Here is a 12968-nt window from a genome sequence, read left to right as displayed (position 1 = left end):
CAGCAGCAGCGGCGGCCAAGGAGCCGCCTGTCGGAGCAGCAGGAGCTGATGAGCTGCTGCGGGTGTGAACGATGATTCGCAGCTCGACCGTGTTGTGTGAAACGCCACAATGTGCAGCAGCAGCAGCAGCAGCAGCATGAATGGCTGCTGCTACGTGAATGGAGACATGAACCTGAGAGGAAGGTGTGTGTGTGTGTGTGTGTGTGTGTGTGTGTGTGTGTGTGTGTGGAGAGAGAGAGAGACTCCGAGGCTTTATTACTCCAACCTCCCCCACCACCCCCAAAAAACCCGGAAATAACCGTCAACCTTCATATTCAAATAATACTACTACACCTCACAACCTACACATCATCACAGGCATCCTAACCTATTTAAACTTGGAGGACGCGCGCGCGCGTGTGTGTGTGTGTGTGTGTGTGTGATTCCGGATGATCATCTTCAACACAGTGACGGTTCTCTACCGGTCAAATATGAACGACACTGCCCCCCTCAGGACGAGACGGGAACCACACGAGGAGGCATAAAGGCCGGGATTTGAACCCTGAGCGTCACGGCAAGATTTAAGAACTGGTCGTGACGTCACACCACGGAAACGAAAGTGTGGGATAACTGTCGATATTTTTTTCCCCCTGTACAACAAGGTTTTATGTAATAAGATAAAAGTACAGCACTTTAAATTTACAGAGAAAATAAATAAACTTAAGACAATAGCTAAATACTACTACTACAAATAACAATAATAATAATAATTTGTATATTAATTTGACATTTTATTAGAAAAAACAAGGAATATTTACCCATCACATATCTCATGTGCATACCTTTTAATATAAACAAAAAACAAAAAATACCCCCACTCCTGATGCCCAGGCACAAGGCTTCAAACACCAGGAGATTGCTAATATTAATTTTAGCCATCTCTAGTCATCTAATATGAACTGACCATTTATGTGACAAAAAACGTTCAAGTGAAAAGCACAGTGAGGGAAATAAAACATCTCTGAGGGAAAGATTCTAGCAGTAGTTTGTTTCCCCAGCAGTCACTTTGGACAGAAGAGGTTGAGTTAGCGCAGATCAAAAGAGGCAATTTGCTGCTCCTGTAGCTGCTGGCTCACTGGAAAGGCTCTGACACACTAAATGGAACTGCACCCTGAAAAACTGTATGAAATGCATCTGCATATTAAGGCCATTATTGTCAAATGGTGAGCAGTGAATGCAGTGAACAAGGTCGTTTCCAGCTGGCACACTGGCTACTAATTTCTGTTGGATTAAGCATAGTCATCATGTTACTGTGAGTACGTCAGCATAGTATAGTAAGTTGGTGTTTTTGCTCAAATGAATGAACCGAGAAGGCTGAGGAGTCGCTACACCACACAGCCCGTAGTTTTACGGAACATTGCAGAGCCGATGGCAAATGGTCAACGCTAAGTTACGACTGATCTTCAAGTAAGGAAATAATGTCCTGAACACTTAGCGTGGTATAAACCGTTGAATTGATGAGAATAAAGCTTGACCACAACATGAACACTGTGTCTCTCACACAATCTATCATTTCATTTTTCTTGCTTGCTCCACTAGTTAAAAAATAAATATATATATTCCTCTCTTCCTTGCTGTTGCACACTGTTTCAGTCCCCAACATGAAGAAGGGAAGGCAGAGGAAGTTGGAACCAATTACTTTTTGGGGACAGGTTGTTAGCAGAGGGACCAAGAGATTTCTGAATAATTAATCACACAAAGCTGCTCCAGTGGATGTAAAATAAGATCTGAAAGTAAATAAAATGTGGGATCTTTAATTAAAAAAAAAGTATAATAATTTTGCTAAAGAATGGGAACATCTACAATAACGCTGGAAAATTAAATTAGAATATGATAACGCAAGCTTATTGCTAGACGTTAAACTGTGTGGTGTCGCTGTAATCAACCTACCATTGTTATGTGTGTGTGTGTGTGTACATCCATGAAAAAAACTGAACAAAGTCACCTGCACTGTTGATGGAGACGCCTCTGTGAAAGTTCAACACTTCATTGACAGTTTACAACAAGTTAGATCCGTGTTTGAGGGAACGTGACTCATGACTTAAGCGATCAGGTGTTTGAGTTTCTGCTTGTCAGCATGAAGGTTCCTCCTGGTCTTCATCAGTCCAGTGGTCCTTCCCGTCCGTTCCAAAGTAGCGATCGCCAAAGTCCCCTACATTAAACAGGACAGATTCAGTCTAGATTCAATCTAAACAGGGACACGGACACACACACACTTTCAAATCCAATACCTAGAGATGCCAAAGGATACATTTAATCCCTTCTTAAGCGCATGTCATTGGAGATCAATATCAAGTGATTCCCTCTTTTGAAAGCTGCAGTGGCCCCACAACGGTTACAAATAGCAAAATAATTAATTTTGATTGTTTTTCCCCCTAAGAGAAAGTTTACATGACGATTTACCGATGCCAGGAACGACATGCAGGAAATCATCCAGACTCTTGTCCACTGCGGTGGTGATGATTTTGACCATGGGGAAGGCGTAGGCCACAGAGTGCACGCCCAGCTCAGCCATCAGCAGCGAAACCAACACGATCTTGTCCTCCTGCACCTCATGATCCTAATCAGCCAAACACAAAGGACACCATGCTGCTCATCGACGGTGACGTAAAGGTCCACCGACGGCGACAGCAGCCACTAGATGTCACAGAGTGACATGGAAGGGGCTCCTGATGAAACAACCATTGACCAGCAGCGTGAAAGAGGGAAATGTTAGTCCTGAGAGAAAAGCAGCTCATCTCAGTCTGCTTGTCATCATGGCCGTGAGGGTGGGGTGACGATGGTGTGTGTCTCCACCCACCAAGAGGACCCTCACTGCCATCATGGCAGCGGCGCCGGTGGACACCGTGCTGTCCATTAGGATGACATGATCTTCGCTGATGTCTTTGGGCAGACGCAGGTAATGCAGCTGGAAGGAGGAGACAGGTTTCCATGGTTACAAAAGCAGGAAGGATAGTTACCACGGAGACACGCATTATGTGGAAGAATAGGGAAGGGAGGAGAGAGGGGGTGAGGGGGACGGGGGGAAGGGGGGAAGCAGTGGGAAATATTTTAGCGATGCAAATGTGGGGAGTGTTGGACGTCCACCTCAGGTTCTCCTGAGTCCAGGTTGGTCTGGATGAGGATCTTGCCGATGCGAACGTCCTTGCACACGGCCCTCAGGGCAGGCTCCATGGTCTCTCCTGCCCGCAGGACAGACACGCCTGTGATCTGTTGACACAAGCAAACACAATGACTCGACAGGAAGTTTGTGGAAGACGAAACTTGATGTAAAAAAAAGAGAAAAAGAGACAAAGAAAGAAAGAAAGAAAGAGAGCATCTGCATCTCACCCCTCTTCCATTATAACGTCTGCCCTCGTACTCTTGACCCTGTGGAGTCTGAACAACACACGCCTAAGAGGGAAAACACAGGCAGTCATCCGTTAGTCTCTGCTTTTCAGCTGGACTGGGGATCAGTTTTTCAATAGTATTTCTCTTTTTTTTAATCAAGCCCATCCTGAGTGAGCGGGCAAGTCGCCTCTTCAAGTTGTACAGAAACACTAAAGCTAAGTTTTGCTCTTGGAAGAAAAGCATTGCCTGCACTACACAGAACAAAATGAAACAACAACAGAAGTTAAGATGCACCACAATAAAAGCAGAATTCCAGGCTGAACGGTGGAAAAAAGTTACTTTGTTGCTGAGCAATTTTTTTTTCACAACTGACTTATTGCTATTGGACACAGAGATTAATGCCCCCCCTGCCGCCGCCCCACCCATCAGGTATAACCCTGACTCAAGTAGCACTTGGTGACAGAAAACAGTTAAGGCCAAGGTTAAAGAGCAACGAACTAGAGAATAGGATCATTTATATGCATGAGAGGATATCAGGAGGCACTTCAATGTTTCAGTAGAATTGCAGTGTACCCACCTGGGATGGTAGGAATGTTAACGCATGCTCAATGAGAAGCCTCATTAGCCTTTTGGAGTAGAAGATGAACTCATCTCGACTAGTTTCTTTATTCCTGCAGCGCAGACACAAAAGCCCACCGCTTTAAATCCAGAACTGCTTTGGCTTGCGGCGGCACCGACGTGAAGCACCCTCACCTGATGATGGTGTGCAGGCCTCTGACCTGCGGCGTGCTTTCCAACACGCTGAGCGTCTGAGGCAGAGGTTGAGTCTGCTGAGCCGAAGCCAAGAGTGCCCTGAGAGCAAAGGGACGGCAGTCAGCGAAAAAAACAAAAAAAAACAAAGAAAAACTCAAAATGGTGAACTGACTCTCTGCACCAGGCAGGAGTGTGGCTCAGAGACAAGTGAGACATTGTTCAAGGCAACACATGAATGGGCCAGGAGTCAGGAGTTTGCACAAGGCATTAACACAAAAGCTCGGAGAGGCGGATCAAAGCCAAGGAAGAAAAGATGGCGCATCTGTGAACTTACCTGACACTGAGTTCGCGCTGCATTAGAAGAGGATGAGAGATAGAAAACGATCAAATGCCCGAGTAGAGAAGGTGTCTACTGTTAGACTGCTCAAAGCTTCTCTACTGATCACGCCGGCGAAGAAAGGCTCAAAAACAATATGTTAATTTTGTCATTTAAAATGAGCAAATCATACTATAAGTGATTAACTTTTAAACAAGAAGCGGTGCATTTAGTGTGTTAAGGTGAATGCGGGCAGGACTGGACGTGACGGGGCGTCGCTAACTGGGGGACTACATGGACTATTTCATGGGCCTCACAATCATGAGAAGCACCAGAGGACACCATTACTAATACAGCAACTTTAGTTATAGTGCCGCTGGCACCGACACCATCACCTCTAAGCCCTTTTTCCTCCTTGTAAGTTACACATTTAGACACACAGTGGTGCTATTTCCCCATGCAACACAAGCGTTTCAGCGTCTCACCTCTTCCAGCTGGCTGTGAACATGTTGGACAATCAGATCGATGGCCACCATATTTCCACCACCTTAAAGGGAAGACAGGAGGTCCTTTATCTGGGCTGATCTTGGTGTGCCGGTGCGGAACTAAATCCAGCGATGGCGGCTCTCAGTCTCACCTCTGGGCACCACGATGTCTGCCAGCCTCATGGTTGGCTCGATGTACTGCTCAAAGGCCGGCTTGACAAATTTATTGTACTGTTTGATGACGCCCTCGATGTCCCTGCCGCGCTCGGTGATGTCTCTGCGGAGCCGCCGCACCAGCCGTATGTCTGAGTCTGTGTCCACGAAGATTTTCATATCCAGGAGCTGCAGGTGAAAACAGCAGAGAAAAAAACCTCGCACAGTTTCAGCCGCTGCTCCAACTGCCAACACCGTATGCCCACAAACATGGATATACTCAAAAGATTTACTTAAAGCAGACAAAAAAAAGAAGAAAAGAAATGAACTTGTTTCCTTACTTGAAGAAGCTCCTTGTCTGCAAAAGACATGATTCCCTCAAATATGATCACACTGGCGCCGTACACATTTTTCTGCATAGAGAAAGGAAGAGCAGCCAGTGTTCAGAGACACTTCATGAAAAGATAATTCAGCCTTCTTAACATTAAAGCGGCAATATGCAATTATTTTCCGCATTGTGAGGTGGAAGATGATAAAAAATACATGATGGTGTGTGAAGCTCCAGTGGTGTTATTTCTTCTGTGGCAGAGCATCAACCCTCCTCTGCCTGTTGATATTGAGGCCTTCCTATCCATTTAGTTTGCAAAACCAGACCAGCCGCATCTACATGTTCTGGCATGCGAGTCTCTGCCTCCTCCCGCCCATCGAACAGCTGCCCCGCCGCCGTTATAAATAGCGAGGAGGCAAACGCCTTCACTGCGGGCAAACACGCCGCAACATCAGAAAACACATGCAGATAGCATGAAAGACAAGCCGAATGAATGATAATGCTCACTAAAAGCCCCAATCTGGAGGCCCATCTTTTGTTATTGTTGTTTGGTAGTTACCACAACTATTGCAATGTTGTGTTTCCAAGGGGACCGCTATCAGCGGCGGACCTGCGCTTTTCTATTTTAACTGACTTTGGATTCCTAAAACTGGACTATATCATCATGGTTGACCTGTCTTTTTTGTATGTGTGTGGTCAATGTATGGGGAAGGGTTTTTCTATGTTTGGAAGAGGGCTAGGGTCTGCAGAGGGAATGAAAGGAGGCGCCGACTCTACGTTTTGGTTGACATGCTTTGCTTAGGGGCAAAATAAAAAGTGCACTGCCACTTTAAGGCTGCAATATGACACTCGGGAAAACAAATTGACAATACTTCAGTGAGCATAAAATATCTCAGCTTTGATCCACAAGGAAGGCATGAACACTTGATTACTCTATTCCAGGATGACAGTGCGCGTTGTGAAATATTTAGAAATGACGGGAGATGAGACGGCGACGCTCACCCAGTCTTTCTGTCTCTTGTGGGTGGTGAAGTCGTAAACAGGGATCTTCACACTCTTGCCCTGCTTGAGCTTGCGCAGGGTGGTCACCAGCAGCTCAAAGTCAAACGCCCCGGGGTGGTCAAAGTTGTAGTCGTTACTGGCAGCCAGACTCTGCTCCTCGGGGCTCAAAACCTGCACACAGTTACACACAGCAGGTGAGGAACAGCAGCAAAGGTGAACAGCAACACTGCGGACGCAGCACGTTTGGCAAATATGAATCATCCATGATGATTCTACAAGTTCTCTTCTGGTGCGGACAATCCAGCAGCCTGACAGCGCGTCTCATATTTAGGGCGAACGCTCACGTCCTCAAATGAACCAACAAAGACGAAGGTGGACGAGGTGTTCAGCTTCGCAGGCCACCGTAGTTCACCGGCGAGCTTGGGAGAGGGAGGGTGAGCAAATGAGCACTGCAATCTAAAATCTGACCACCAGATGGCAGAACTTTAAACACTGTGCCTTTAAATAACTCCAAATATTACAGTGTGGATTTTCAGAGTAAGAAACACCTCATCCTGTCTTAAAACCTTCTTTCTGTGTCATGTGAATGATTTAAAATCACAGAGGTTGCTTATTTTGTAAAGCTGCAGTCTGAAGAGCTCACTGACTCCAGGGTCTTACAGCGAGGGAACAAACACCTTTGGATGAAAAGGTGTTTGAAGAGAACCTGAAAAGGCAGCACATTGTAATTTCCATTTCCTCCTATGCACAAAGTCTCCCTGACAATACGACATATAAAGCTGGACTGGAAAAAGATGAAAGTGTCACCTTGTAGAAAGAGTCCATGGAGAGCAGGACGACCCAGGGCACGTCCAGAGCCTCGATGATCTTATTGGCCACGGTGGTCTTCCCCGAGGCACTGCCTCCACATAGCCCTGCACACACACACACACACGTCAGCGGCCTATTGTGTGTGTTTTTCAGAGTGCGTCTAATGTCGTCTGGCGGCAGTGGAGGGAAGTAATTAAGTACAAATACTTTGTGACTGGTAACTGTATTTTACTTGAGTATTTTCTTTTTCTGATGACTCTTTACTTTTACTCCCTACATTTGGACACAACGCCCGTTACGTTTGTGTTTAAAAGATACAAATTCTTTCAATTCATTTAATTCACTCATTATTAAAGATTATTTCAGATTTGAGGGAACTGTTCCCAAAGCCGAGAACAGAGATAAATAAACACGTAGACAATAACGTTGGTTATTCTTGTTAAAAGTCTAAACATCCGATTAATTTCTCACTGGTCAGAACTATAACTGATTACAGTCTGGTTGTCCTGCAGTTGAAAAATAACAAAAACTATCACAAATTTTTCATATTTGCAAAATTATCAACAGCTGTATTGTTTCATTAATGGCAAAAAAAAAAAAAAAAAAAAAAAAGTTACTTTTTACTCAAGTACATTTGAAAGTATAATCTTGTTACTTTTTCTTGAGTAAAGGAGTGGAATCATTACCAGAGCATTTTGTTTCAAGTATCTGTACTTTTACTGTAGTACAGTGTTAGAGAAAGATAAAGATGCTTTTATATTTTATCTCATGATATGCTTATATTTGATATGCTTATAAATGCGGCAAATAAAATATAATAACCACAGCTTTGAAGCCGACATTCCACAGGAGAAAAACAAAGCAGGCCGGATGAAAGACGAGGGAGTCAAGGAACAGCTTGACCACACTCGACTTGGGAGGCCAATTATACCAAGTCTTCTTCGTGATGACGTAAAGAGGAACGTGGGAGAAGAAGACAGTGTAGCAAAACAGGATACAGCCGGTACCTGTGTTTGCCAAGCTCAGCTCGACAGCAGAAACCACATTTTTTGATACTAACGTGTGTCTCATCATCCAACCTTAGACTAACCCAACCCATGTAACTAGGAACCGCCCTAATGATAATAAAAAGAGGCTTGCAGGTGGTATGCATGTGCAGTGACAGTGAGTGTTTCACAGGTATGTCGGGAACGCGAGTTCAAAAAAAAAAAAAAAAAGAAAAGACGGGTTGTGTGAAACCAAAAACCAAAGCCGAGGCGTCGGAGTCGACAGACGCTGATCATCATCAGGAGGAGGAAAGACATCCAAGCGTACCGATGACGAAGGCCTCCTTGGACTGCGCTCCGTGCTCGTCGTACCAGGGGGGGCGGCCCGCCGTGTAGATGGTGCGTGTGCCCGTGCGGAGCAGAGGAGGCTCTGTTTTGCTCAGGGAGGTGGCGCTCTTCCTGCGAGGGGCTCCGGCAGGCGGCAGCAGCCGGTCCAACGAGTCCTCGCCGCTCCCGCTGGAAGAGAGAGAGAGAGAGAGAGAGAGAGAGAGAGAGAGAGAGAGAGAGAGAGAGGGGTGGCGGGTCAGGGCCTAAACACACTGAGAAAAGTGATCCACGGGTCTGGCGGAGACAAGGAGAGGAAACCAGATGTGATGACAGGCGTCACGCGAAAGCAAAACTGCAAAATTCAAAAGTCTTCTGATCATTTCGGATGAACCAGTCCATGTTCCACGAGCAGGAAGGGTGATTTGGGATTCTCGCATTGGAATCCACCACCAAAAAAGTTCTCTTTCAGCAATTGCAAGTATAATAGCCACTCCTTACATGCCAAACACTGCAGGGCTTCAAACACACAAATTTTGTTGTTGCTTGTGTTTGTTTTTCCTAAACATGTTTTCTACATATCCCATGACATATTTTTTCCTCCTATGCGGTGGCTCACCAAAACACTCCATCCATCTGCTGCTGCTCCAACCCCTCTGTCACACTGTAGAACCCGTGGTGGCCCACCAGTCAAAAGGTTTGCCCACCCCTGGCCTAGCCGCTGCTTAGATGCTGCAATAAGGACTGTTTCATCTATAGAAGGTGACATTTTTTATATATATACATTTTCAGGATGGCACTGCAGTTGTGTCTCAGTAGACATTTTTCACCTTACGCCACAATATTAAAAGAGATTGAAAGACTGAAGGCATGCCACTAGCTCGCTCAAGGCTAGCCAAGGGGGCACGATGCCCCTTGTGGCAGTGGGAACTAGCTAACCTTGCAGTGACAAATCTGACTGACAGAGGTTTCATCCAATCGCCTTCCAATGCTTTTTGGCGGCAAATTTTTGGGAACACTGAACATTGTGAGCGAGTTTAAATTTGGGCAGCTGTGACAAAAAGAGCGTTGAATGTAATGTTGCGGTCACGTGTTATACATTACATCACATACACCACTGTGTTGTACACTACACTGAACCAGTCTCTGCTCTGCACTGACTCTGCTAAGAGTGAAATAATCCCCAATCAAGGTCCTTTTAATGTGTTTCAAGCACATCAGACTCTTCATCAGATGACAAAAACTCTGGCCTTCAACAGCCCTTGTTCCATCCGCTAATGGAAGCTGTGTGATCTTGTCACAAGCTCCAGATGAAACACGGCCTTTAACTCAGCTTGGAGGCAGATTTTCCAAAGATTAAAAAAAAAAAGAAGAAGAAAAAAAAAATAGCTGTGACGGAGCAAATGGTGGCCTGATAAACACTTAGAGCCTGTGTGACTGTGCGCTGAGCATCTGCTGTTTTGACTCCGTGTTAACTTTTAGAGGTTTTTTGGGGACAAAACAAGACATGTGGTCGCGCAAGCCTTCAGCTAAACAGAAGTTTGTTCGGCACAGCAGGATTACTGGTTGAATAACATGCAGACTCACAGAGTTATTAGAGCAGCATTAGAAACCAAATCAGAGAGAAGTTATCAGCTCTTTCAATTTGAGAGCTAAAAACTTTGTTTGACGCGCTGAGGCTTCAAAGAGAAGTGCCGCGCTAAAACAAGTTCGGAGGTGAAGTTTGAAAAATGCCAAGAACCTCGTGGAGCCACAGGCAAATAACTCGGCGCGCTGCTTGTGCAAGACTGTTCATCAGGTACAAAAACAGGGTCTGTGTTCACTGTTTACGGAGTTGTGAAGCCTTTTGACTCGGTTTCAAAAACAAATCACCTGAACGCATGACGCACGCGCTACAATTTAGACAATTCATTCATTAACCAATCATGCAGATATTGTGTTGTATCAATACGCAGACACACTTACATTTTATATGCAAGTGGACTAATTTTCTCCAGCTGCACTGATTGCAGTAGCACAATAGTCCACAATACAGCTTAGATAGCTTTTAATTGGAATGGGGCTTTTATACTGGAGCGGGGAGGAGGGATGCGGGGGGACAATGAGTCAACTTTGTTTGTGCGTCTGTGTAATCCCACATTAAGGGACTCCTGCCTTCCTGTGGGCAAATCAAATTAATAACTCTCTTTGTTTCCAATGCGCTGCAAAGCTGAAAGTGCCCCCGCAAAAAGTGCAACTGAAAAAAAACTGGAGGACTAATGAATGCTTTACATATTCAGCCAAATGCTGTTCAGTAATGACGTGCTGAAGGCAAACCTCTGCTGACTGAGCACAGATAAAGAAGAAACACAACAAAACTCCCAGCAAAGGAACCCAGATCCCGCACTTGCTCTGACCCGCCATCAACCTCCCCGCATTAGAGGCTATTTTTAGCTCCCCCTCCACGCTGTGTGTGATTGAGAAGCTCCGTGAGGGGACGACTGGCAGCATGTCGGACCCCCGGGGCGGGGGGCCACTGCGCTGTGTGGTTACCTGCGGTCAGACCTCAGAGACCAGCAGCCAGAGATTCTGGCTCCAGCGCCGTCCAGCAGAGTCATGTCGGCCTCATACGACAACCTCCTCTCCTCCAGCTTGGCCGCTGACGTTGGCGACCTTCCCGAGTGCAACCAGCCCACGAGGGGATCAGCACCGACTACGCTTTGTTAATTACAGATATACTTCCAACACCTCCTGGGGGGAAAAAAAACTAACAAAATAAAACAAAACTAACAGCGGCAGCTCTGAGTTTTTCCAACACGCTACCTTTAGTGCTCGCTCCTTTATCCATCTGTGTGTTTGTGAGAGCCACTAAGAGGATCACCGAGGCAGCGAGAAGCTGCTTGGTTGGTATTATTAGAGGTCCCTGCACGGAAAAGCAGGAAGGGACACTTGTCCTGTGTTGATCTTCACTCTTGCTGACTGCCGGTCGACACGTGGAGCGGAGGATGAGCACGTGGCGGCAGCAGGTGTCAGGAAATCACATCACATCAGAAAAGTGTTTATAATAATCTCAACACAGACATGTTTCCCTTTAGGAGTCATAAATGAATGGCTTAAATTAATGCAGTTTTAATGGCCTGTTTAACTTGTTACGATGAGCTGCTCACAATTGGATTGTGCAACAACACTTTGTTGGTGACATTTACACCAAAGACCAAAATTAGGCCATGGGTTCAATGGGGGACATGAAAACCTCTTCATCATTCACATAAAATAAAAGAAAGAAAACAAGGCAAAATATGAAAAGTAGTATTACACTACACTACTTGAGTGACAATATTCCAAAAAGTACTCTAAAAAGCATCCTATTAAAAACTCCTGCTCCATGCACATTCACATGTTAATCACACTAACTTCCTCTGCTGAAGTGACCTGAGTGACTGAGTTTAAATGGCATTGTTCTGCACCTGCACACGTAAGATGATCTTATACCAACGTTGTGAGGCATCTATAAAACCTCGACTTAGAACGTGTGTATCCTCTCTTAAAGTCATTGTGTAATGGGTATAAATGCAGAGTAGAGGAAAAATAAATAGTCAACGAACGTTCGGGTGGTGCGTCATGACGCAGTGTGTGACGCAAGATGCGTCAACATGCAGCTCACCTACTTTCGAGGAGACCTGTATTTCCAACGCGTAAAGAATTACTACATTTTACTTTTCGGCTTATCGGTGACACACACGGGTTCAAACGCAATCAATTTGTGACGACACTGTCAGGCGCATTTTAAGGAAAGTAAGGGGCGGTTGTCGTTACCGTGTCAGGACAATGATGCCGACAACAGACAGTTGTTGAGGTGGTGGTGAAAATCCCACACAGTCACAGGCATTTCAATCACTGGTTAATAAAGATGCGAACAGCTTCATGTACCTGTCAGAGCGGGACGATATGATTTTCCTGCACTCCGCTTCCATTGAGATCTTGCGACCTCGGAGCCGGCATCGGCTGGTTAAAGCCATGGATGATTTCCTCTCATCTGTGCTGTGGCATCATGGGTAATGTAGTTTACCGTCGTGCGCGTCGTTGCGTCCTCTAAAAGCGGTGGGTTTTTGTTTTTTGGGGGTTTTTTTTTTCAACCTGTTTTTTCACCTTTTGATACATGACCAACCAAAAACATTATAGAAATACCCTTTTTTTTGGCATAATAATGACAATATAGCCTCTTAATATTTTATATTCACTCCGTGTGAAACCTGGCCGTGTTTAAATGCACACAAAGCTGATATTCTGGGAGTAATTGAGAGAGAAAAATAGGCTTACATTCCTTTTAAAGTACAACCACTCAAGAATAGAATGTGATTGTTTTGTTTTTTTTAGACCAATTAAGTGAAACTAGATCATTTTTCTCGGCCATCTACACCAGTGTGGTTGAAAAATACTGCTCTAAAGGAACGTACACGAGT

The 12968-nt window shown here is 45.2% G+C and overlaps 1 protein-coding gene across 1 annotated transcript; it reads right to left on the bottom strand.

The window, feature by feature from the left end:
- Window positions 1–763: 763 nt before the first annotated feature.
- Window positions 764–12530, bottom strand: uckl1a (uridine-cytidine kinase 1-like 1a). The gene is made up of 15 exons (XM_076042205.1): window positions 12436–12530; window positions 8531–8718; window positions 7214–7320; window positions 6407–6577; window positions 5418–5489; window positions 5076–5265; window positions 4924–4985; window positions 4457–4473; window positions 4123–4221; window positions 3947–4040; window positions 3370–3432; window positions 3127–3249; window positions 2840–2947; window positions 2443–2599; window positions 764–2191 (listed from the first exon to the last, which is right to left on the bottom strand). The coding sequence occupies exons 1-15, from the start codon at window positions 12522–12524 to the stop codon at window positions 2112–2114; spliced, it is 1620 nt and encodes a 539-aa protein (XP_075898320.1). The 5' UTR covers window positions 12525–12530; the 3' UTR covers window positions 764–2111.
- Between the last annotated feature and the right edge of the window lie 438 nt (window positions 12531–12968).

This window comes from Nelusetta ayraudi, unplaced genomic scaffold (genome assembly GCF_046127955.1).
Source record: "Nelusetta ayraudi isolate G7.1 ecotype Tasmania unplaced genomic scaffold, CSIRO-AGI_Nayr_v1 ptg000070l, whole genome shotgun sequence".
Classification (NCBI taxonomy): domain Eukaryota; kingdom Metazoa; phylum Chordata; class Actinopteri; order Tetraodontiformes; family Monacanthidae; genus Nelusetta; species Nelusetta ayraudi.
The sequence above is the reverse complement of the archived record's forward strand: the minus strand, read 5'-3'. Positions and strand labels throughout refer to the sequence as shown.

Bases quoted from the DNA above. Each gene is read 5' to 3' on its own strand.
- uckl1a (XM_076042205.1), bottom strand. From the start codon at position 12,524: ATGGCTTTAACCAGCCGATGCCGGCTCCGAGGTCGCAAGATCTCAATG. The intron at 4,986-5,075 runs GTGAGACTGAGA...CTTCCCTTTAAG, and splicing joins AGACATCGTGGTGCCCAGAG to GTGGTGGAAATATGGTGGCC. The intron at 2,948-3,126 runs GTGGACGTCCAA...TCCTCCTTCCAG, and splicing joins TGGACTCAGGAGAACCTGAG to CTGCATTACCTGCGTCTGCC.